The sequence below is a fragment of the Rana temporaria genome, chromosome 6, assembly GCF_905171775.1.
Source record: "Rana temporaria chromosome 6, aRanTem1.1, whole genome shotgun sequence".
Lineage (NCBI taxonomy): Eukaryota > Metazoa > Chordata > Amphibia > Anura > Ranidae > Rana > Rana temporaria.
Window position 1 is genome coordinate 182,103,039 of NC_053494.1, and position 27,165 is coordinate 182,130,203.

A 27,165-nucleotide genomic window follows, 5' to 3' on the forward strand; every position below is an offset into this window, starting at 1 on the left:
TGTGAATCTGGCCCATAATACTCATCTGCTCTGTGCAGCAGTTTTGCAAAGGGCATCACTGATCCTCCATTTCTAGGGTCCACCGCCGGTGCTCCTAACCCTTCCCAACTGCCCAGTCCCCTCAGAGCAAGCAGCTTGCAATAGGGGCACCCAAGCAGGCTCGTTTCCGAGCCACAGCTGTGCATGTCTATTCACACACACAGCTGTGGCACGGCGCCTTCCCTCTGCCTCTGGGAGAATCCTCTGAGAACTCCTGCTCTTGTGCACATTGCTGGATCGAGATGGGGCTCAGGTAAATGTTAGGGGGGGGGAATGTTGAGAGGGGCTACTGCACAGAGAAGGTTTTTTACCTTCATGCATATAATGCACAGAGGTAAGAATCCTTGAGCCTTTAGAACCATTTTAAATATAAAATGTATTTTGAAAAAAAATACACAAATCACTTTATAATATACAGTGGATATAAAAAGTTAATACACCCCTGTTAAAATGTCAGGTTTCTGTGATGTAAAAAAAGACGGAGATAAATAATTTCACAACTTTTTCCACCTTTAATGCGACCTATAAACTGTACAACTCGGTTGAACAACTAACTGAAATCTTTTAGGTGGAGGGAAGAAAAACGAAAATAATATGATTATATAAGTGTGCACACCTTTAAACGAATATTTTTGTTGAAGCACCTTTTAAATTTATTACAGCACTCAGTCTTTTTGGGTATGAGCCTATCAGCATGGCACATCTTGACTTTTCAATATTTGCCCACTCTTCTTTGCAAAAACACCCCAAGTCTGTCAGATTAGGAGGGCATCTCCTGTGCACAGCCCTCTTCAGATCACCCCACAGATTTTCAATCGGATTCAGGTTTGGAAGCAATTCCTTTGTTGATTTGGATGTATGCTTTGGCTTGTTGTCATGCTGAAAGATGAAGTTCCCCTTTATGTTCAGCTTTCTAGCAGAAGCCTGCAGGTTTTGTGCCAATGTTGATTGGTATTCGTAACTTATCATAATTCCCTCTACCTTGACTAAGGCCCCTGTCCCAGCTGAAGAAAAACAGCTCAAAGCATGATGCTGCCACCACCATGCTTTACGGTGGGTACAGCGTTCTTTTGGTAATGTACAGTGTTGTTTTTACGCCAAACATATCTTTTGGTATTGTGGCCAAAAAGTTCAACCTTGGTTTCAGCAGACCATAACACATTTATACGCCGATACTGCTGTTCCCGGGCGCCGCCAAAATAGACCGAGCCGAGTGTACTGCGCTCTCGGCTAGGCTCGGCCACGCCCGCAGCCACGCGAGAGGAGCCGAGTGCCGCAGCCTAGAGCCGAGCCGAGTGTACTGCGCACTCGGCTAGGCTCGGCCACGCTCAGCTCCGCCCGCAGCCACGACAAGCCGAGAGGAGCCGAACACACAGGAAATCCGGCTCCTCTCGGCTCGGCGCCTAATTCAAAAACAAACACCGCTGCAACCCCGGGCAAGGTGCGGATGGACTGGAAGGACCCCGCGAGGAAGCCGCAGACGGACACCTCCAAAGCCGCAGACGGATACCCACAAGGCTGGACGGACCCCGCGCAAGGCCGCAGATGGACGCCGGACAAGGCCGCCGACGCAGGGCAAAAATTTTCGTTTTTTTTCCCTTAAACTATCTCCCTAAGTTAGGGGTGCACGTTATACGCCGGCACGCGGTATACCCCGATAAATACGGTATATACAGTAGTTCTAAACCTACTGTGTACACTGTTCTCTTTGTACAGTATGCCATTCTCTCCCTAAAACTATGGTAATGGTACATCTCTAACAGAAGTGTGTATACAGTAGTGTATTTAGGTTTTTTGCTGTCCTAGGCCTGACTAAACTCGTGCACCCCCTAATTTAAATATGACCCACCCATTCCTTTCAAGGCCACGCCCCTTGCTGTTTAAGACCCACGCTGAAATTTTCGAGTGGGGACACTAGTTCTGATGGCCTGGGGGGCAATGGATTCCCTTAATTTGCATAGATTTCCTCTCACTTCCTGTTTGGCTATGGGGCAGGAAGTGAAGGGAAATCTCTGCAATGGACAGATATGGTAAACAATAAACTGACAGGGGCTATAATCCTCCCTTACTCTATCCAAAATGAAAAAAAAGTGTTGCCTATAGTTCTACTTTAAGCACAAATTTCTGATAATTTGCCAATGGTGCAGTAGAAACATATAGCACAGTGAGGAAGGTTTGTGGTCCAGGATGATAGGACAGTCAAAATTAGAAGAGGCCCCCCCCCCCCCACGGCTGCTTTATCGGGGCGCTTGACTAAATTGCCTAACAGTGTGGCGCAGGCCGTCGGGTACTCTTTTCGTGCTGCCCCCCTGCAAAGTGCTGCCCTGGGCCTGGGCCTTGTCGGCCTAGGCCAGGATACAGTGTTGTTATAGGAAAAATTGCTGCAGAGGTTCTACATTCCTAAGCTGGCCAAAGATAGCTAGTTCTTTCAGCAGGCCGAACAAAAAACTCAGCTTCCTCCTTGCACACAAGTGAGGTAGATTCAGGACTCCCCACTTTCAGAATACACTGAATAGCAGCTGTAGCTAATGATTGATACAATTTTCCAGCATGTCCCTTTGACAGACGTCATTTAACCACTTGAGATCCGCGCTATAGACGAAATACGTCCGCAGCGCGGCTCTCAAGTGCCAAGTGGCCGTTTAAACACGGCCTTTTATGTGCATTACCCGCGCGCGCCACTGGGTGGCGCGCGGCGGGTAAAAACTGTCCCGGCGCATCGCCGAAGACCCGATGCGTGTACCTGGCGGCCGCGATGTCCGCCGGGTACACGCGATCGTCGGTGACACGGCAGGTGACAGCAGGGACGTGGAGCTCTGTGTGTAAACACAGAGCTCCACGTCCTGTCAGGGAGAGAGGAGACCGATCTGTGTCTCTTGTACATAGAGACACAGCATCAGTCCCCTCCCCCAGTCACCCCCCTCCCCCCACACAGTTATAACACACCCAGGCTACACAGTTAACCCCTTCCTCACCCCCTAGTGTTAACCCCTTCACTGCCAGTCACATTTATACAGTAATTCGTGCATTTTTATAGCACTGATCGCTGTATAAATGTGAATGGCGCCAAATTTGTGTCAAAAGTGTCCGATACGTCCGCCGCAATATCCCAGTCCCAATAAAAATCGCAGATCGCCGCCATTACTAGTAAAAAAAAAAATAATAAAAAAAATCATAATTCTGTTCCCCATTTTGTAGACGCTATAACTTTTGCGCAAACCAGTCGCTTATTGCGATTTTTTTTTTTTTTTTTTACAAAAATACGTCAAAAAATACGTATCGGCCTTAACTGAGAAAAAAAATAGTTTTTTAAAAAAAAAATTGGGATATTTATTATAGCAACAAGTAAAACAAATATATATTTTTTTTAAATTGTTGCTATTTTTTTGTTTATAGCGCAAAAAATAAAAACCGCTGAGGTGATCAAATACCACCAAAAGAAAGCTCTATTTGTGGGGAAAAAAGGACGCCAATTTTGTTTGGGAGCCACGTCGCACGACCGCGCAATTGTCAGTTAAAGCGACGCAGTGCCGGACGCTGAGATTTCGCCTGGGAACGAAGGGGGTTTATGTGCCCAGTAAGCAAGTGGTTAAAGGATACTGATTTTGTCAAACTGACCTAATTTAGAGATGACTATGGCTTGCCCTAGGCTGGCCATACTTGGTGCGAACCACCCCTCCCTCCGGGACTCATCGGGACAAGACAATTGTTGATTCCCCTGTCAACACTGCCTGTGTTGACAGGGGAATCGTGCAAATTTCTTAGTTTGCACCGTGTATGGCCTGCCTTTGTCACATCTGTTTTGCCTGCATATTAATTGTACAATACAATGAATGGAGATGCAGCACATATGATAAAGTTATCCTTGTACTGCTTCTGCAAGCAGGTTCATTATTATTATTATTATTATTATTATTATTATTATATAGGATTTATATTGTACCTACAGTTTACACAGCGCTTTACAAAATGCAGGTAGACAGTACAATTACAATACAATTATGTTGGAATCAGCAAGCCCTGCTCGTTAGGGCTTACAATCTAAGCGATGATTTAGTTAAACTGGCCGTACACACAGTCTGAAAAAAACGAACATGCTAAACAGCGCAGATGGATGAATCTCCTGCTGTTGGTATTGTATTCTGACAGTCAGTACTGCTGGCTGTCAAGATAGCCAAACAGTGCTTGCATCTGATTGGCTGCAGGTGCTGTTCACTTCAATTTTCCGCTCAGTTCCTTTGATTCTTCCTTCAAAGTATATCGGACGGTAGGGTGCCGACAGGCACATCGATCAAATTTCAGCCGGTTTTCCAGGAACGAGTCAAAATTCATTCCGGCAATGGCCAGCTTTGGGTTGACAGCGCTGTATGAAAAAACTGTGTTCCCTTAGGCTGCATTCACACCTGAGCGTAGGTCGTTCGGTCGTTTTTTCCGCACGTATTCATGCTTATTTGCGCGTTTGCATACAGCGTCGTCCGACGTTTTTGATTAAAGCGACAAAATGCCCGTAGCAAACGCTCATTGTCGCGCTAGTCACTTGAATCGAGCGTTTCCATTACTTTCTATGGGAAATACCGCGTTTCCCCCGAAAATAAGACGTACTCCGAAAATAAGCCGTAGCGGGATTTCGACGCAAGATCGAAATATAAGACATCCCCCCCGAAAATAAGACGTAGCGATGGCGTGTCGAATCCCCGAAAATAAGACGTAGCGATGGCATATCGTATGCGTAGCGGCGCGGGCGGGAAAACAAGACGTGATAGGCGTACTGTACTGGTGTGGAGCTCAGGAGCTGTAAAGAAGTCGTGCAGCCCTTCTTATCTGCTCCACGGTATCTCTAAGTGACCGGAGAGGTGTCAGCAGCCCCATAAATACGGTAAGGTCGGCTCCATACTGTTGTACCATACTTTCTGGTAAAAAAAATAAGACGTCCCCCGAAAATAAGCCATAGTGTGATTTCTGGAGGAAAAATAAATATAAGACGGTGTCTTATTTTCGGGGAAACAGGGTAGAAACGCTCAAACGCCCAAACCGCCCGATTCGCGCGAAAAAAAAGGGTCCGGAACTTGTTTGAGCTTCAGGCGTTCGGCGTCAGGCGTTTTGGAGTGGAGATGTGAACCATCTCCATAGGGAATAATGTATTTTTTCCCCTCTAGCGTTTTTGAGCGTCGCGCTTCAGGCGACAAAACGCTCAGGTGTGAATGCAGCCTAACTGGGTCCGTGTCCTCACCTTCCCTCTCCCAGTGTTAAGCAGGCCATACACGGTCGAATTTCAAACACATTTTTTTTAAAAAATCAGAAAGTTTTTTTTTTTTGTGATCCGATGATGCCACCATTGATTTTCGAAATTCGGCCGACAAAATCTTCATGTTGCCGAAAATATTAGTTTCTCTCCGGGAATATTCTTTTCTTGCACATGCACATTTTTTTTTCTATTACATTTCTCGCACAATTTTCCCATCATTGATCAGAAAATCCTTTGTTTTTAAAAAAATTAGGATTGCTCAAATTTGTTTGCCGCACAAAAATCGACTGTTGCTGCAGCCCACTAACGGTGCGAAATACGTACGAAAATTCTTTGATACGATTTTCGAAAGAAAATTCTTTCAAAATTCGAACCGTGTATGGCCGCCTTTAGTTATTCAAGGGATTACGAAAAAATTATAAATTTGAAAAGGGCTATTTATACCGCCTGAAATGCAATAGTTAGTGAATACATAAATCCAGAATCTATATTGTAATACCTACCAGGAAACCTTAAAAAAACAATTCATGCTGCTTTCAAATTCCCTGAAAAAACATGGGTCAATGTTCCAGCCAGATGACCATTCTAGGACAGATAACTGATGGAGAAAAATCACCAGTCCGTATTCAGTCAATATTATTGTATTGATCCAGTGTATCCTTCATGGATCACAGATTTTATTACCCAACACCAAATCGTTCTTCTAAATATCCATAAATATAAGGGTTTTATTGGCTGATTGTGTTTTTCTTAAAAATAAGGAATAGTTAAAAAAATTTAGATGAGGCATCTTAAAATGATTAATAGCTTTTATTGGACATAAATACGTCCTCGCACAGCAAATGAATCCTGCCGAGCAGCTCTAATTACACCGTATGGCCGTTTGCGGGAGGATATGGAAGCAGTAAAGAGAAAGATGTCCAGTGACAGGAAAATGGCACTCATAAACTTTGTCCAGCTTATGGCATTCTCTCTCACAACAACAGTCTGTGCTGTTATAGCTGTATTGATGGACGTTAGTGAGAGAGATGAAGTTCATTAAAGTGTGGCAGGATAAATAACATTGCTGTAGTTACTACACTGAGACTTGCCGGGCCCATTACATGAAGAGAGAGTGAGAAGATGGATTTTTTATGTATAGCTGAAGAGCTTGTATATCTGAGCACTGGTAAAGGAAAGCATAGACACTGGAGAGTGCCTTACGCATTAATAAATGTTAATGCTAATACAAATAATAAATTATAGCATTTTGGTAAAGCACCATTCTGCGTTCTACCTTTGAGTGGAGATGTGGGTGTCGGTGTGTGGAGAGCAGGGGAGGAGGGACAATCCCCCACACAGAGCTCCAGAGGGAGGAGCCATTGGCCAGACTACAGGTGGGTCACAACGTGTCTGTGTAATCTGCCGCCTCTGCTCAGGCTCTAAGGGTACTACAACTCCCAGCAATCTCTGTCCACATGCGGAACTACAACTCCCAGCATGCACTGTGTAAGTAGTGGGGGTTCAGCTCTCAGCCTGGAATAAGATGCTGTGGACTACATATCCCAGCATGATTTTTTCTATGGAGATATTACAGGTTCCAGTGATCTCTACATATCCCAGCCTGCTCCCTTCCCCCTCCTCATGGGGGATTGCACCCCCCAGTCCCACCACCCCACTCATCTACCACCGCCCTTTACCCCACCCCCACAGGCCCAACCTTATCCTGGGGGGAGGGGACCGACCACCCTTGGTGGGAGAGGAGTGTGGGGTGAAATTACCCCTGAAGAGGGGGAGGGGAGCAGGCTGGGGTATGTAGAGATTGCTGGGACCTGTAGTACATCTATAGAAAAAATCATGCTGGGACATATAGTCCTGTAACATCTTATTCCAGGCTGGGAGCTGAAGCCCCATTACATACGCAGTGCATGCTGGGAGTTGTAGTTCCCCATGCGGACAGAGATTGCTGGGAGATGTAGTCCCTCTGTCCCCTTCCCATGGCGTCCCTCCGGCCTACAGACATGAATTTTCTCCTCACAAGATGAAACGAGGGAAGATGAAATCTTGGTTTAGAATTCTGGCAAGCAGCATCTTTGGAGCAGTGAGAGGAGCAGTGTGTATACCGCTCCTTCTCATTGAAAACAATGGGACACCGCGGTAATACCGCCAGCAATGCGCCTCTGCAGAGGTGCATTGTGGGCAGTATTAACCCTTTTTCGGCTCCATCTGTTGTTGGTGCTCCCTCCTCTCCAAACTTGTGACATCGCCCCTCTAAATTTTGCGCCCGGGGCGGTGGCCCCCCTGGCACCCCCCACGCTACGCCACTGCCAGCCAGCAGTCCTGTAGCAAACAAGGACAGCTGCTAAGGCTCAACAGAGGTGGAGTCTACTGGGTCAGAACAGGGAGAGGGCCCAGAGACCTCCTCCTGCTGTTCTACGATCAGGCCACCAATACTGGCAATGCAGGTGACCACCAATACTGGCAATGCATCATCATCATCATCATCATCATCATCATCATCATCATCACATTTTAACATTTACCAGTGCAGCATCATTGGAACATACATCAGTTACCTTCACAAGCAACGGGGTCTCCTCTCCTGTCTCTGAAGAAGGAGGACCTTGCACTTCAACTCCACCCTCCCCCTCCCTCTGTCCATCCACATGTTGCCCAGATATTACCCCAACATCTGTAAACAGTACCTTGGTAGGTCCAGAGAGTTCCGTGGGAGCATCCTGGGTGCTCTTAGCAAGGGCATAGTAAGAAACAAGGGTACCTAAATCAGCACCCAACAACACAGCAGTGGGGATCTCTTCCAGACGACCCACCTCTCTCATCAATTTTTTTTTTTTTTTAGGAAAGCCAGGTACTTCCCTTCGATGGTGAACTTTCAGTCGCTTTGTTTTCATTGTGTCCTCCAACTCCTACGCAAGCATCAAAACATAGTTTTAGAAAAATATATTGTACAAGATGTAAAATGATCAACCATCGTGATCTGTTATCATTGAAAAGACCGAACAAGAGCGGTCTATGAGACTGCGTAATTGAAATCCAGTTCATTGTGTATAATTTTTTATTGACGTCTCTTGCTGCTTCAAGATAATGAGATTAAAATGATGGAATTTTGAATAAGTATGATATCTGTGTATTAACACCAAGGAAATAGACCTTATGAGTAATATGTGAAAAGGCACCTTAGTACAGTGTGTAGCTATAGTGTCCCTGTGTGCTTCATTTACTTGATGGACTTGTTGGCAGGTATCCCCACATCCCGCATATAAAGGTTACATCGCTGCAGATGATTTGTACCACGTTTACCTTTGTCAGGTGTGAAGGGAGCAATTATTTTGCAGTTTGGAGAAATGATAGACAACATGAAGAAGGCTGCTACAAACTCAGTTGCATCCAGATGAATGAAACGGTAAAGCCTCAGATTCACTCATAAAGCACAAGAAAACAAGACATAGGGCTAGATTCAGTAAGAGTTAGGTCGGCATATCAGTAGATACGCCGACCTAACTCGGAATCTGCGCCAACCTAAGTTTAAGGCCGCGTACAGACGAGCAAACATGTATGATGAAACCGGTCCGCCGGGCAAATGTACGCTGGAATCCTGTCCGCTCGGGCCTACACACGACCGAACATGTCTGCTGAAACTGGTCCGCGGACCAGTTTCAGCAGACATGTTCGGTCGTGTGTACGGGGCCTAAGTGTATTCTCAAACAGAGATACACTTAAACCTATCTAAGATACGACAGCTTGGGCCGTCCTATCTTAGGGTGCAATATTTAGGCTGGCCGCTAGGTGACGCTTCCATTGCGGTCGGCGTAGAATATGTAAATCACTAGATACGCCTATTCACGAACGTACGCCCGGCCGACGCAGTACAGATACGCTGTTTACGTAACGCATTATCAGGCCTAAAGATATTCCATCAAATAGCTGGAATAGTAATGTTAAGTACGGCCGCCGTTCCCGCGTCGAAATTAGAAAATTTTACGTAGTTTGCGTAAGTCGTCCGTGAATAGGGATGTACGTCACTTACGACCACGTCGAAACCAATAGGCCCGTGCGGCGTACGTTGCCGCAATGCACACTGGGATATGTAGGCGGACAGCGCATGCGCCATTCCAAAAAAACGTCAATCACGTCAGGTCAAACCAAATTAACATAAAACACGCCCCCTCAGCCTATTTTGAATTAGGCGCCCCGCCCGCTTTAGGCTACGCCGCCGTAACTTAGAGGGCAAGTACTATGTGAATCATGTACTTGCCTCGCTAACTTACGGCGGCGTAGTGTAAACACGATACGCTACGCCACCGCAAAGTTAGGACGCCCTTTGTGAATCTACCCCAAAATTATTACGTGTAAAGATCAATGCAGTCCACCAATGCACAGCTCGTCAGATAAACATAGCATTATGTAAAAGTAAAAAAAGTGGATTTACCATGCTATGAAATGTCTAGGTTCAGAGCAGGTGTACAGTCAGTTCTGATGGAATGTTGGGACTTCAAGAGGCTTTTCACTTTACTTTAGAACTTCCCCCTACTGCTGGCCAGCGGGGAGTCCCCATCACACCCACACAATCAGCTATTTAAAATTGAGACCTTAAGCAGATCTGGGCTCACTAGCTGGTTTGAAACTGAACATCTCTTTCCACTGCTGAACAGCCTAGTCTCACAGGGCTATTTGCTTTTAACAGGTTTATGAGGCCTATCTCATTTTGAACAGTTTAATAGGAGAACCTCATCGCTTAGCAATAAAAAGTGAAAATCTGTTATACCTGACCTACCAATCTTTCTTTTTAACCACTTAAGCCCCAGACCTTTAGGCAGCTAAATGCCCGGGCCAGGTTTTGCGATTCGGCACTGCGTCGCTTTAACAGACAATTGCGCGGTCGTGCGACGTGGCTCCCAAACAAAATTGGCGTCCTTTTTTCCCCACAAATAAAGCTTTCTTTTGGTGGCATTTGATCACCTCTGCGGTTTTTATTTTTTGCGCTATAAACAAAAATAGAGCAACAATTTTGAAAAAAATTCAATATTTTTTACTTTTTGCTATAATAAATATCCCCCAAAAACATATATAAATTTTATTTTTTCCTCAGTTTAGGCCGATACGTATTCTTCTACCTATTTTTGGTAAAAAAAACGCAATAAGCGTTTATCAATTGGTTTGCGCAAAATTTATAGCGTTTACAAAATAGGGGATAGTTTTATTATTATTTTATTTTTTTTACTACTAATGGTGGCGATCAGCGATTTTTTTCATGACTGCGACATTATGGCGGACACTTCGGACAATTTTGACACATTTTTGGGACCATTGTCATTTTTACAGCAAAAAATGCATTTAAATTGGAAAGGCGGGGATGTACATGTACGCCCATATGCCTGTACGTGCCATTCTGTGGACGTATATGTACATGCGGCGGTCGTTAAGTGGTTAATCAGATTTATGTATTTTGGAAGAGGTGCATCACTAAACGTAAAGTGGAACTCCATTCAAATTTAAATTATGAACTAGCCCAATTAAAGATTAAAAAAAAAACAGCATTAGCGACAACAGGACATGAGAGGAAATCCCTCCAAAGTCAGAAATCTCTGGTTGCCACCAAGGACACCATAACTAGTGTACCCATTGGAAAATGTCTTCTCTGTTCCTATCCTGGTGACAACTCAAAATTTGGGGTTTTATTTCACTTTCATTCTTGGTGACCTTGTTCACCAGGACAAATAGAGAATGGTAATCCCCCTAACGCTGACACAGACGCATCCTCCTTACCATGGCTGGTGTTACTTTAATTCAATTTTAGTATTGCTTTATCTAGTGCTCATATTGTACAGGCTTTACAATACACCAATCAGCCATAACATTATGACTGGTAAAGTGATTAACATTGATTATCTTGTGATAATAGCACCTGAAAGTGGACGGGCTGTATTAGGCAGTAATTGAACATGTTGTCCCTGAAGTTAATGCGTCGAAAGCAGAAAACAACCTTCACCCAAGAGTCACATATTTGCAGCTAAAAACCAATTATAAAATGTAAAATTCTTGAATTAACCTTTATCCGCCCGCGCTGTAGCCGAAAGGCGGCTGCAGCACGGGCCTAAATTGCCGGGAGGGCGTCCAAGTACGTCCTCCTGTGCATGTGCTGCCTGCCCAGCCCCGGCGCCACTCTGTGTTTAGCGAGTCCATTAGATCCCGGCCCCTTACTACGTGATCAGCTGTCAGCCAATGATCAGCTGATCACGTGATGTAAACAGAAGCCGGTAATCGTCTTTTTTCTCCCTCACGCTAACAGCGTGAGGAGACAAAAAAAAAAAGTAGATTGCCGGCTAGTGTAAACAGGACATGGGTCACGCATACTCCACACTCATTGTTGCTAAGCAGTGCCCACCGGTGCCACCTACTATGCCGATCAGTGCCACCTATCAGTGCTGCCTATCATTGTCACCTACCAGTGTCTATTAGTGCCCATCAGTGCCACCTATCAGTACTGCCTCATCAGGGCCACCCATCAGTGCCACCTTATCAGGGCCGATCAGTGCAGCCTATCAGTGCCTCATCAGCACAAATCAAAGAAAGATAAAAAATGATCTGTTTGAAAAATTTTATAACAAACTATTAAACTGTTTTTCTTTTTTCTTTTTTTCAAAATTTTCAAACTTTTTCTGTTTGTGTAGCAAAAAATAAAAACCCCAGTAGAGATTACATACCATCAAAAGAAAGCTCTATTTGTGTGAACAAAATTCAAAAAATGTCATTTGGGTACAGTTGAGCAGGACTGTGCAATTGTCATTCAAGGAGTGACAGCGCTGTAATCTGAAAATTGGCCTGGGCAGGAAGGGGGTGAAAGTGCCCTGTAAGCAAGTGGTTAAAGTTGTGGGGGAGGCTTCCTGAAGAGAGGTAGACGTACTCCCTGTAATATCCCTACTCCTCCGGAACCTTTCCCTACCTCTAAGCACTGTCCCTGTCAGACAGTGAACCTATCCCTACACTAGCCACTCACATACAGTAAGTGTGCCAAACCCAGGAGTCAGAGTTTTAAGTAGACTCCACCTGACCCAAGATGGCAATTGAATCACATAGGGCACCAGCATCCAATCGGATAGCTGTCTCCTTGTGACCGCAGGAAGTCATAGAGGAACCAAGTTCCTCACAACTTCCTTCCCCTTCTACATTGCTGCATCGGTCCAGCGCCACCTGCAGTAGGGAGTACAGACTGCACCTGCCTACAAGCTGATTGACTGCAGTCACTTTTCAACTGACAATTTTCCACCCGACTCCTTTTGATTTTTCAATCAAAATTCGAATAGTGTATTGCCATTTTAAAGCGGAAATTTAACACCAATAATATTTTTAACTGACCCCCAGGAGGTTTATGCCATAGTATACTAGTATGCACCGCAAATTAGCACAATTACCCCAATCTGTCCAGTTTTCTGCTACTTATTAGCTTTTAGACGATCCCTGAAAACCCTCCTCTTCAGAGAAGCCTACCCTACCCACACCTAACAACTATATTTTCATATTCTCCATCTAATCACCCCCCACAGCTATTACTTTTTGTTAAGTATGTGTAAAGCTCCTCAAAGAAGCTGCTTGCAGGACTTTTTTTGACGTCCTGCCAGCGCAGCACCCCAGTGTGAAAGCACTCAGGTTTTCACATTGAAATTGCAGATGATGCTTTTTTCAGGAGCTTTACAGGTGCTATTTTTAGCGCTAAAGCGCCTGAAAACCACCTCCAGTGTGAAAGGGGTCTAAATGTATTCTGAGCTGTGCATGCGCGGCTCAGTGTGCAATACCGCTGTCACAGGCAAGAAGAAGCATTTATGACAGAATAGATCTCTAGGGTTTCATCCGTTATAAAAACTCTGGGCCAGATTCACAAAAGAGATACGACGGCGTATCTCTGTTTCTATCTATGCGACTGATTCATAGAATCAGTTACGCATAGATAGCCAGAAGATCCGACAGGTGTAATTGTTTTACACTGTCGGATCTTAGGATGCAATACCGCGGCCGCCGCTGGGGGAGTTCGCGTCGTAAACCATCGTCCGGTATGCAAATTAGGAGTTACGGCGATTCCCGACGGATTTTCGCGTTCGCTACGTCGCCGCTAGTCTAGTTTCCCGTTGCAAAGTTAGTCGTCGTTTTAGGTGCCCTAACTTTACACAGCAATCGTATTGCTGTATAAAGTATGGCCGTCGTTCCCGCGTCGAAATGTAAAAATCAACGTCGTTTGCGTAAGCCGTCCGGGAATCTGGAATTACGCTACGCGGGTCGCCGTTCGAAAAAATGACGTCACTGCACGCAAAGCACGACGGGAATTTCGAAACGGAGCATGCACAGTAGGTCCGGCGCGGGAGCGCGCCTAATTTAAATGGCACACGCCCATTTGAATTGGCCCGCCTTGCGCCGGACGTCTTTACGATACACCGCCGCAAGTTTCCAGGTAAGTGCTTTGTGGATCGGGCACTAAAACTGGAAACTTGCGGCGGTGTATCGTAAACGGGTTACGTTACACCGGCGCTCTTGTACGTGAATCTGGCCCTTACTTCCTTTAATTCTGTTACACATTAGAGCTGCACGATTCTGGCCAAAAGGAGAATCACGATTTTTTTGCTTAGAATGAAGATCACGATTCTCTCACGATTCTCACGGCGTAAAATCTTTTACATTTATACAAAAAAAAAAGGGGGGCTAACTTTACTGGCTATTTTTTTTTTATTCATTAAAGTAATTCTTTCCAAAAAAAATGCATTTAAAAAGACTGCTGCGCAAATACAGTGCAACATAAAATATTGCAACAACCGCCATTTTATTCTCTAGGGTCTCTACTAAAAAATGATATAATGTTTGGGGGTTCTAAGTAATTTTCTAGCAAAAAAAAATAATGATTTCAACTTGAAAAGCGCTGTCCGAAAAAGGTTTGGTGTTTAAGTGGTTAAACGTTCCTAATTTACATACAGAAGTCAATGTGATACAATGTTTAGATTTAACTTTCCACTGATAAAGAATGTTTTCAAAACTTGGCAGATTGCCCAGACTTTGACTTTTGGCTGAGAGCAGAGAGGAAATTCTTTGCATACCAAAGTGCAGAGAGAAAATTATTTTCATGTCAAAGATAGTGAAACCCTGTGTCAAGAATCGCAATGGGAAAAAGATCGCAATAACGATTCTTGACGATTAATCGTGCAGCTCTATTACACATATTTATTATGCCCTTTGGGTAGGCACTGCTCTGTCACACATTTCTCAGAGCCTGCCTTCTGAACTACAGAGGCACTGAAAGGAGGAGTTTCAGGAGACGGAGTCAGTACAAGAATCACTACTTGCAGACAGCAAGGTACCGTGGGATATATAGTCCTTAGAGTTCAAAAGTACAGAAAATGTACTTGTGGAACGAGATGCCTAGTAGACCGGTAAAGGACACAACATGAAAGGAGATTTTTCTCATTAATTTACTCATTCAAAGTGTGAAAATTTGGCCTGGGTAGGAAGGGGGTAAAAGTGCCTGGAATTGACAAGATTAACAAGTATTTTTCGCACTTATCAGTAGTTCTGTATATTTACCAAACCAAAATACCAAATAAGACAAGTTAATTGTTAGAGTTTACAAACGCTTTCTCATGTGGGGGGGAGTCAAATAAAAATAAACGTAATAAATTATTAACAACTAATAAATCGGCATTATAGCTTTGACAATTACATTGCTCTACTGACTTTCAGTTTGAAAATAAATGTAATTATTAATAATAAAGCTGACGACAATTGAAACATGTCAGCTGCCATGTCTAGGCATTGCCGCTAACTGCGATTACAGGTGATGAATAAGAGTTTTTGGTCAATTAGACAGAATTAGAATTTTCTTTTTTCTTCACACAGATCAAGAAAACCCAGCATGCATGTAAAGTAACAAAAGACCAAACTCTTATCAAACAGCATTCAGTGGTATGGTGGAAGGAGCACAAGCGACTAAGCGAAAGTCGGTAAGAACGTGAAAACCTGCAATTAAAATGTGACTGGCCGCTAAACGTGTAATTTGTTCAGTTTCTACGTTGTTTTCTTGTCCAGCAATTTGACTTGGTTTAGTAATATGAGATGTGATTGTTCTCAATGTGAGCAGGTTGTATTCTTACCCCATACTTTCAATGATAAGGCGTCCTTTATTATTACAGTGATTATAAAGTAGACTGATGCCGTGTACACACAACCGTTTTTCGGGTTCTAAAAAATGTTTTTTTTTTTTTTATGTCAATAAAAACGATCGTGTGTGGGCTTCAAAACATTTTTCGGGTTCTAAAAAATGGGCAATTTTTTTTCCGAACATGCTCTATTTTTTCACAATGTTTTTAACCACGTGCCGCCCGCCAATGACATATTGACGGCGGCAAAGTGGTTGTAGAATCCTGACTGGACGTCATATGCATCGTGGCGATCGTTGTTGCAGGGTGTCAGTCTGACATCTCGCAACACCGATCAAGGTAAAGAGTCTCTCACAGAAACTCTTTACCACGTGATCAGCCGTGTCCAATCACAGCTGATCACAATGTAAATAGGAAAAGCCGGTAATCGGCTTTTCCTCACTCGCGTCTGTCAGACGCGAGTAGAGGAGAGCCGATCGGCTGCTCCTGTGACAGGGGGGGGGGGGTTTGTGCTGATCGATTATCAGCACAGCCCCCCCCGAGGATGCCCACTGGACCATCAGGGATGCCCACTGGACCACCAGGGATGGCCATAGGGATAAAAAAAAGGGATTAAAAAAAAAAAAAAAAAGATGCCACCCTAGACCACCAGGGATGAGGGGGACACAAAAAATGAATGCCAATCAGTGCCGCAATGGATGCCAATCAGTGCCCACAATGGGCATCACTGATTGGCAGGCATTGTTTGGCACTGATTGGCATCCATTAGTACAACACATACAAAAGTGCCCATCTATGCCCATCCGTGCCACCTATCAGTGCCCATCCATGCCGCCTATCAGTGCCCATCCATGCCGCATATCAGTGACCGTCCGTGCTGCCTATCCGTGCCCGTCGTGCCGCCTATCCGTGCCCGTCGTGCCGCCTATCCGTGCCCGTCCGTGCCACCTATCAGTGCCCATCTGTGCCACCTATCCGTGCCCATCCGTGCCGCCTATCCAAGCCCATCCATGCCGCCTATCCGTGCCGCCTATCAGTGCCCATCTGTGCCGCCCATCAGTGCTGCATATTAGTGCCCATCAATGCCACCACATCAGTGCCACCTCATCGGTGCCCATCAGTGCCGCCTTATCAGTGCCCGTCAGTGCAGTACCATCAGTGCCCATCAGTGAAGGAGAAAACATACTTATTTACAATGTTTTATAACAGAAACAAAAAAACTATTTTTTTTCTAAATTTTCGGTAATTTATTTTTTATTTTTGCAGAAAATAAATATCCCAGAGGTGATCAAATACCACCAAAAGAAAGCTCTATTTGTGGGTACAAAATGATAAAAACTTAGTTTGGGTACAGTGTAGCATGACCGCGCAAATGTCATTCAAAGTGCAACAGCGCTGAAAGCTAAAAATTGGTCTGGGCGGGAAGGTGTATAAGTGCCCTGTATGGAAGTGGTTAAGGTTGTAAAAAATGGTCGTGTGTGGGCTTTAATGACGTGAAAAAAACGCGCATGCTCAGAAGCATGTTATTAGACGGGGGCACATTCATCACGCTGTAATGCCGCGTACACACGATCATTTTTCGGCATGAAAAAAACGTTGTTTTAAAAAAAATGTCATTTAAAATGATCGTGTGTGGGCATCACATAATTTTTCGGGTTCTGAAAAACGACAAAAAAAAAACTCGAACATGATGCATTTTTTAACAACTTTTTAAACAATGTCGTTTTTCAGGTTGTAAAAAATGATTGGGTGTGGGCTAAAACGACGTTAAAAACCCGTGCATGCCCAGAAGCAAGTTATGAGACGGGAGCGCTCATTCTGGTAAAACTACCGTTCATAATGGAGTAAGCACATTCATCACGCTGTAACAGACTGAAAAGCGCGAATCGTCTTTTACTAACACGGAATCAGCTAAAGCAGCCCCAAGGGTGGCGTCATCCGCATGGAACTTCCCCTTTATAGTGCCGTTGTACGTGTTGTACGTCACCGCGCTTTGCTAGAGCATTTTTTTAAAACAATGGTGTGTGGGCAACGTCGTTTTAATGATGAAGTTGGAAAAACATTGTTTTTTCTACATGCTGAAAAACTTTGTTTTTTTTTCATGCCGAAAAATTATCGTGTGTACGCGGCATTACAGACAGAAAAGAGCAAATCGTCTTTTACTAACACAAAATCAGCTAAAGCAGCCCAAAGGGTGGCGTCATCCGAATGGAGCTTCCCCTTTATAGTGCCGTCGTACGTGTTATACGATTGTGTGTAGGCAAGGCCGTTTTAATGATCGGGTTGAAAAAAACGTCGTTTTTTCTAGACCCTTAAAAACGTAATTTTTTAGAACCCGAAAACATTCGTGTGTACACGGCATTGAAATCAATCACTAAAATCTCATGCAAGTTTTAACCTGTTAGGTCCTGTTAACTTAGTGTGGTTTACCACACCGGAAGAAGGCAGGTCACAGATAGGACACACAGCTTTCTCCCTGGTGTGGAGTGTTGTGCTCGCCCCCTCCCTTGAGGGTGGAGTGGGGCGAGCAGGAGAGTCAGGACGCTCTCTACGTTGGAGATAGAGAAAGGAGCTGTCTGTTAGTGGGCGTCCTGACTCTCCTGCTCGCCCCCTCCCACCTCAAGGGAGGGGGCGAGCACGACACTTCACACCAGGGAGAAAGCCTTGCATTACTGTGTGTAGTTAGACAGAAGAACAGGAAGTGAGGATTTCTCAGAAGAAATAAGGACATTTAAAAGCAAAATGGAAGGATGAGGTAATTGAATGAGGACTGCACTAAGGTAAAGGAAGCTATTTAGGGAACAAAATGTTTACCTTTACAACCCCTTTAAGTGGTTCTCATCCATGTAAACTGATACATTCTGCTAAAGAGCTTTTGCTTTTAAAAAAACAACAGACTTGCTGGTTGGATAACCAGATAAAAAAAGAAGGAAGAAAGCCCCCAAAAAAACGAATGCAGCCATCACATCTGAGAATTGATAAGCTGCAATAAAATTAAATGTTTGCTTTTGGGTTTAATAATGCTTTAAACTAAGATATACTGTATGTCCATATAAAAGAAAGGGTTAAATGGGATTAATGGATCTGTAACTACAAATAAAATGCCTTTTGGCTTTTAAGAGAGTTTTATTTATCATCTTTTCTTCCACTTATCTGTCATCTGACTGATCATTGCAGAGAAAAAGTGGAATCTCAGCTACAGACCTTCCTGGAAGATAAAAGTACATTATGTCCTTTTTTTGCAGATATGGTCAACCTTGGTGAGTAATTCATGAAGTGCTTTATTCTCTGTACATGCCTTGCATGGCTTGACGTGTGGTTTCCATGTACAGTAGGTTGTTACATTGGGAAGATCAGAAAATTGCAATGCTGTGCTATATGGCTAATCATAGAGGTCACCCAAGGGCACATGCCTGCGTAAATGCTGCAGGACATTTAATTTAACAGCCCATAGGCTCAGGAATCTGCTAGGAACAAAGTGCTGAGATGAATAGGATGGCAGAAAAAGCTACTTGTCAGTCAGGGCTGAAATGAACTGAAAGCAGGATTTATTTATTTATATATTACAGTATTTTATCAGACATTACCATCCAGTGTTCTCTGCGGCTCTGGTGAACGCCGCTGTGCCCTTTAAAGAAGAAAACTTTTACTAAGGGAAATGTGTAGGCAACCTTCACTCACCTTCAGAAAATTCTAGTTGCCTGGCTGTCATACTGTGATATCGACATGACTTAATGCAAATGTAAAATTGTAAAAGATTAAAAAAAATGACAAAATGGAAAAAATGACACCAACTTTTTGTAGAAGCGTTTTTCTTCTTTCTATAGCTTTTCTCCATTAAGGTTAAAGCGGAGTTCCACCCAAAAGTGCAACTTCCGCTCATCTTATTCCTCCTCCCCTCAGGTATCCTTTCCCACTTCCGGGAGTCCCTGCCGCAGAGCAGTGACATCACTGCGGAGCTCCCTCCTTCTCCCCTGGCCACCGGGCCAATAGGAGAGAGGAGTGGGGCCTCGCACATGTGCAGTAGGGTTCCCGGCTACACTTCCGGGTTCCCCTACCCTCAATGGCGGTGGAGCACCCTGATGAAGACTCATTAATTAATTGATTTCCCTGATCCAATCTCAGGGTTACCCATTCTGCCGTCTGATTCAAATTACTATGGTGAAAGTCTATAGACAAAACAGACCACATGCTCACCTTCCAATGTTTCAACAGCAGAGAAAATGGCTGCCGTCTGGGCAGTTGGCTTTATTATCAGCACAAGATCACAAAATGCATTCTCATTGGTCAACCCATATAATTAATTCATCCCAGCCCCCTTATTACACGCCCCCTGTGCTTAGCAGGGAACCCTCATTGGTCAGTTCATATAGAAGGGTGGTTTTTCCTCAAAAGTTTATTCCAGACTAGTTGCACACACCCTTCTTGTCATGTGACATAAAGTCCCCTCGTGTCTTTTTTCAGACTCATTCGCCATTTTATATAGAATTCCTTTGGTGGGGGTGAAGGGAAGGGGGTTTTGGAATGAGGAATTTAGGAGTGAGGGGAATGGAGCTGCTTCTTGATTTGGAAAACAGTTCTGCTTTTCACAAGACACCAAATCCCTTTGGTGGGCTGAAGACAGGAAGGGGGGGATGGGAGAACATGCTTGTCCTTCAATTTCAATGCTGTGTTCCTTTGACTTTAACCTCTTGACCACTGGGCACTTAAACCCCCTTCCTAACCAGACCAATATTCAGCTTTCGGTGCTCTCACAATTTGAATGACAATTACTCAGTCATACAACATTGTACCCATTTTAAATTTGTGTCCTTTTTTTTACACAAATAGATCTTTCTTTTGGTGGTATTTTATCACCTCTGGGTTTTTATTTTTTGCACTATAAAAGAAAAACGACTGAAAATTCTGTAAAAAAAAAAAAAAAAATCTAGTTTCTGTCATATTAGCGGGTTATTTCTCACACACAGCATATGCATACCACAAATTACACCCCAAAACACATTCTGCTATTCCTCCCGAGTATGGCACACATGTGTGAGACTTTTACACAGCGTGGCCACATACAGAGGCTCGACATGCAGGGAGCACCATCAGGCGTTCTGGAGCACCCAGACCAATTCTGACATTTCTCTCCTACATGTAAAAATCATCATTTATTTGCTAGAAAATGACATAGAACCCCAAAACATTATATATGCTTTTTTAGCAAAGACCCTAGAGAATACAATGGCAGCTGTTACTTTTTATCTCGCATGGTATTTTCGCAGAAATTTTTTGAACGCGTGTTTTTTAGAAAAAACAGTTTTGTGCTTAAAAAAAAAAAAAAACAGTAAAGTTAAACCAATTTTTTTTCATAATGTGAAAGATGAAGTTACACCGAGTAAATAGATACCCAACATGTCACACTTCAAAATTGCGCACACTCATGGAATGGCGCCAAACTTCGCTACTTAAAAATCCCCATAGGCGACGCTTTAATTACTTTTATTGGTTATATGTTTTTAGTTACAGAGAAGGTCTAGGGCCAAGATGATTGCTCTCGCTATAACGTTCGCAGAGATACCTCATGTGTAGCTTGAACACCGTTTTCATATGTGGGCGGGACTTACGTATGCGTTCGTTTCTGCATGCGAGCACACGGGGACAGGGGCGCTTTAAAAAAATGGGTATTGCAGAGTATTTGGGTATTGCAGAGTATTTGGGTATTGCAGAGTATCGCGCAGGGTATTGCAGAGTATTAGGGTATTGCAGAGTATTGGGGTATTGCAGAGTATCGCGCAGGGTATTGGGGTATTGCAGAGTATTGCGCAGGGTATTGCAGAGTATTGGGGTATTGCCGAGTATTGGGGTATTGCAGAGTATCACACAGGGTATTGCAGAGTATTGAGGTATTACAGAGTATCGCGCAGGGTATTGGGGTATTGCAGAGTATCGCGCAGGGTATTGCAGAGTATTGGGGTATTGCAGAGTATTGGGCTATTGCAGAGTATCGCGCAGGGTATTGGGGTATTGCAGAGTATCGCGCAGGGTATTGCAGAGAATTGGGGTATTGCAGAGTATAGTGCAGGGTATTGCAGAGTATTGGGGTATTGCAGAGTATCGCGCAGGGTATTGAGGTATTGCAGAGTATTGCAGAGTATTGGGGTATTGCAGAGTATTGGGGTATTGCAGAGTATCACGCAGGGTATTGCAGAGTATTGAGGTATTGCAGAGTATCTCGCAGGGTATTGGGGTATTGCAGAGTATCGCGCAGGGTATTGCAGAGTATTGGGGTATTGCAGAGTATTGGGGTATTGCAGAGTATTGGGGTATTGCAGAGTATCATGCAGGGTATTGCAGAATATTGGGGTATTGCAGAATATTGTGGTATTGCAGAGTATTGCGCAGGGTATTGCAGAGTATTGCGCAGGGTATTGCAGAGTATTGCGCAGGGTATTGCAGAGTATTGGGGTATTGCAGAGTATTGGGGTATTGCAGAGTATTGTGCAGGGTATTGCAGAGTATTGGGGTATTGCAGAGTATTGGGGTATTGCAGAGTATCGCGCAGAGTATTGGGGTATTGCAGAGTATCGCGCAGGGTATTGCAGAGTATTGGGGTATTGCAGAGTATTGGGGTATTGCAGAGCATCACGCAGGGTATTGCAGAGTATTGCGCAGGGTATTGCAGAGTATTGGGGTATTGCAGAGTATTGCGCAGGGTATTTCAGAGTATTGGGGTATTGCAGAGTATTGGGGTATTGCAGAGTATCACGCAGGGTGTTGCAGAATATTGGGGTATTGCAGAGTATTGCACAGGGTATTGCAGAGTATTGGGGTATTGCAGAGTATTGCGCAGGGATAGCTGAGCTGGGATGGCTGGATCTGTGACTGCAGTTGTCACAGATCCAGCCACAGTGCTGCTGCTGACACCCGCTCCCCCCCCCTCCTCTCACACTGTACCGAACGGTACAGAGAGGAGAGGGAGGAACCGGCGTCATCAAATGATGCCGGTTTGTTTACAAGTGATCGCTCCATCATTTGACGGAGCGATCACGTGGTAAACGGACGCTATCAGCTACAATTTACCGCGATCCGTGATTCCAGGAGCGGGCCCCAGGGGGCGCGCGAGTGGAGGATTCTGGGAGGACGTCCCAGGGACGTCCTCCCAGAATAACTCGACCTCGCTGTAGCAGTAAAATGGCTATGGCGCGGTCAGCAAGTGGTTAAAAACCATCATATATCATTCCTGATATAAACTCTTTAAGGAAAATAAACCTTTGTTGTGATACATATATTTTACACATGCATATATATCAAAAAAACAATATAACTTCATAAAAAATATATAAGAAAAAGAAATTAAAGGAATATAAACCAAGAAACATTTTAGTGGTTCTAATAAAAGAATAAGCTCAACTTATCAAATAGAAATTTTATCTAGATCTATCACAACCCAACAGTTGATGTAAAGATCAGCTGCGGGTGCCGACATCGTTATTAAAAAAAAATTGAAAAATTTGAAAATTGAAAATTTCGAAATTTCGAAAATGAAAAATTCGAAATTTCGAAAATGAAAAATTAAAAAATTCGAAATTTCGACAATATAAATATTCGGAATTTTGAAAATTGAAAAATTCGAAAATTGAAAAAATCGAAAATTATAAAAACCTGAATTTTTGAAATTCGGAATTTTAAGAAGTTCGAAAATTAATAAATTTTAAATTTCGAAATTGTAACATTCAAAAATCTAAAGTTCGATCATCTAAAATTCGAAAATGGGAAATTTCCGAATATTTAGAATTTCCGAAAATATGTTTTTTTCATTTCTGTTTCATTAGTTTTTTTCGGAAATTTCGTTTTTTCCGTTTTATTATTTTTTTGCTTTTTCGGAAATCCGAAAATTCAGAATTCCGAATTTTCGAATTTCCCGAATTTACGAAAAAAGCAAAAAACGAATAAAACAAAAACGATTTTTTTTGAATTTTCCGAATATCAGAATTTCCGAAAAAAAACAAAAAACGAAAATAACAAACGAAAAACACGTTTTTTTTTTGGCAGTGCACATGTCTAAGCCCAACCCCTGAAAAAACAACCCCACACCATAATCCCCCCTCCACCAAATGATTTGGACCTGTGCACAAATCAAGGCCCATAGATTTGAGTATTACAAATTAATTAAACAGCATTTTAGCTTTGTGCTGCTCAGTTTTAATTTCATAGCTTATTTAAAATTTTAGACCCAATGATATCATCGCTGGGTCTCTGGGCTTCTTTATGCAATCAAAAAATCTTTTTATCTATCTGTAAGGCGGCGTACACACGGACCAGTTTCCGCGGACATGTCCGACCGTGTGTACGGCCTAGCGGACAGGTTTCCAGCGGACAAAAGTTTCTTAGCATGCTAAGAAACTTGTCCGCTGGAAACATGTCCGTCGGACATGTCCAATGGTTAGTACACCTAATCGGACATGTCCGCTGGTTATGACGTGTAACCAGCGTCCCGAAATCCCGCGCATGCGTTAAATTGATTTGACGCATGCGTGGAAGCATTGCACTTCCGTGTTTGAGAACGTGGACCGTTTTCATCGGACATGTCTCCTCGTGTGTACGGGGCCTAAGGGAAGTGTTCTTCACAAAGACAACAAATGTAAGAAGCGTTCTTTCTACTGACTGCCACATTATTGTATTGTAAGCTGTAAATAAAGTCATTTATTAGCAGGGGTTCCCTGAAACTGGAAAGTTATTTCAAGGGTTCCAGCTTCATGTTACAAAGGTTGGGAACGGCTGTTCTGGGCCATGGAAAATAGTCCATCAATCATCAGTCTTGCAGGCCACGTATTTTCTGCCACTTCATATTGCCCCAGTTCCACCTTCCAGCAGTAAAATAAAGTTGACATGTACATGAACCAGTGCTAACCACATAAATGAGGAATAAATAATGCCTGACACAAAGTGAATTGAATAAGGAAATCACCCACGGAACACAGGGAATATATTAGACATATATAGAATGGGATCTATAGAAAAAAAACTGACAGTCATGTAGAAGAGCATCAGCAGCATAACAAAGCATTGACTAGGGACTGAGGGGGACACCTTGTTAGTACAGCAATAGTGACAGCAGGAGAGAATTCTGATCAAGCAATTTATAGAAATATATTCTGTTACCGTGCTTGATGTTTTATACATGGTAGAAAATGTACAGCTTATGTACGCCATGTAGCAGCTGTTCCGCCAAGGGATGGATTATTTTGTAGGACTTAAAACTAAGACAGTATAATATGAAAAGGGGTCACAGACACCGATCTGCCCATTTATGATGGCTTGAGACACAGTCTTATGTCTGTGATGTCAAACAGCTGTCAGTAGGGACTGAGGGCTTGATTTACTAAAACTGGAGAGTGCAAAATCTGGTGCAGCTGCGCATGGTAGCCAATCAGCTTCTAACTTCAGCTTGTTCAAATAAAGGGGTTGTAAACCTTTGTGTTTTTTCACCTTAATGCATCCTATGCATTAAGGGCTCTTTCACACGAAGCGGACCGTTTCCGGGTCCGCTCCGTGTGTCTCCGTCGGCTCAGCGGGGATCCCCGCTCAGCTGTCGGCGGATAGGGCGGTCCCCGCACACAGTGCAGGGACCGCCCTGTTTCTGCTCCGCTGTCCCCTATGGGGAACCTGATGCAGACGGACTGTCTGTCCGTCTGCATCAGTTCCGCTCCGCCGAACGGAAGAAAAATAGGGCTTCTTCCGTTCGGAAAAGCGGATCCCGACTGCCGCGGACGCTAGCGGATGCTCCATCCGCTAACGGACGCGTCCCCATAGGGATTCATTACAAGTCCGTTAACGGACTTGTAATGAACGGACAGACGGAGCGGACGTCTGAAAGGGGCCTAAGGTGAAAAAACACCCTGCACTCTCTCCAGCCCCCGTTTTACTTACCTGAGCCCCGAACTTCCGTGGGCTCGTTCCTGCGTCGCTTTCCAAACGGCTTGTTGGCTCTTCATTGGTTAGATTGATAGCAGCACAGCCATTGGCGCCCGCTGCTGTCAATTAAATCAATGACGCCGAGTGTATCACACGGAAGCGCGCCCGCAAGGTAACCCCCTCGGGGGAGACCTTTCCAGAGGTGGTTAGCGCTTGCAGGGATTAGCCGAGACAGCCGCTGTGGGACCCCAGAAGAGGACGATCAGGGCCACTCTGTGCAAAACGAACTACACAGTGGAGGTAAGTATAACATGTTTTTTTTTTGTTTTGTTTTGATTTTTAAAACTGAACCCATACAACCCCTTTAACACGTTCCCTACCGAGTCATTGTAAAATGACGTCGGCGGGAACCCTCCCTCCCTCAGAGTGGACGTCATATGACGTCCTTGCATTCCCGGGCGGCTAGGGGTCGCCGCATTGCTCGGTACCCGGTGCGCGTGCCCAGCGGCTGCGATGTCCGCCAGGCACCTGCGATTGCCCGCAATCACGGCAGGACCATGGATCTGTGTGTGTAAACACACAGATCCATGTCCTGTCAGCGGTGAGGAGACAGATGTTTGTTCCCAGTACAGAGTAACACACATCTGTCTCCTCCCCTTGTGAGTCCCCTCCCCCTACAGTTAGAACACACTTTAGGGAACATATTAACCCCTTCCTCGCCCCCCTAGTGTTAACCCCTTCCCTGCCAGTCACATTTACACAGTAATCAGTGCAGTTTTATAGCACTAATCGCTGTATAAATGTGAATGGTCCCAAAAATGTGTCAAAAGTGTCCGATATGTCCGCCGCAATGTCACGGTCACAATAAAAATCGCAGATCGCCGCCTTTACTAGTAAAAAAAAAAAAAAATCCATAATTCTATTCCCTATTTTGTAGATGCTAGAACTTTTGCGCAAACCGATCAGATACGCTTTTTGCGATTTTTTTTTTTTTTTTTTTTACCAAATATATGTAGAAGAATACATATCGGTCTAAACTGAGGAAAAAAATAGTTTTTTAAAAAAAAAAATATGATATTTATTAAGTCAAAAAGTAAAAGATATTGGCAGAGATTCACAAAGCACTTACGCCGACGTATAACAAGTTACGCCGACGTAAGTGCAAATGTGCACCGTCGTATCTGTGCGCCAGACCCACAAACAGATATGCGCCTAAAACCAGGCTACACTCCGCCGATGTAGCTTGCTTACGCTGGCGCAGGGTGGGCGCACATTTAGGCTGGATGCATGGTGCCGCTTCCATTAATTAGCCATTCAAACATGCAAATGAGGGAAATACGGCGATTCACGAACCTGCGGGCGCCCGACGCAGGCTACGCGAGGTGCGCGTAAGTTGTACGTCCGGCATGAAGTTATTCCCCATAAAGGAGGTACAACCCAGCAGCAGACATGCAAAGGTCTGCACCAGGGAACACAAGCCGGCGTATTTTGGACGTGTGTCTGGCTGGGTGTAGGTTACGTTCACGCCGTACGCAGTGATCCGGTATAGTTTAGGCAGTTGTTCCGACGTGGTTGTGAGCAGGCGCAGGGGGATGCGTTCACGTCACGGCGCATGCGCAGTTCGTGATACGTATCTGTCTGGCGCTCGGCCCATTATTTGCATGGGGTCACGCCTCATTTGCATGGGCCACGCCCACTTCCGCGTACGCCTTTGAATCCCACGCCACGCTGGTGCAGAGTTGGGATCACTGGCTTGCTGAATGCATTGCTTGCCTCTCTGCGCTGCGTTGGCGTAGCGTACATTGGTTACTCTACGGTGGCGTAATGTGCGCCTTGCTCTCTGTG

At 44.2% G+C, this 27,165-nt stretch overlaps 1 protein-coding gene across 2 annotated transcripts in view; it reads left to right on the top strand.

Annotated features, from left to right (window-relative positions):
- Positions 1-27,165, top strand: part of CCDC148 (coiled-coil domain containing 148) — a 306,991-nt gene that overhangs the window by 133,929 nt on the left and 145,897 nt on the right. For both annotated transcript variants that reach the window (XM_040357922.1, XM_040357921.1), the window contains exons 4-5: positions 15,161-15,264; positions 18,598-18,680. In XM_040357922.1, the coding sequence (XP_040213856.1) occupies positions 15,161-15,264; positions 18,598-18,680 (187 nt within the window). The remainder of the gene's footprint in view (positions 1-15,160; positions 15,265-18,597; positions 18,681-27,165) is intronic.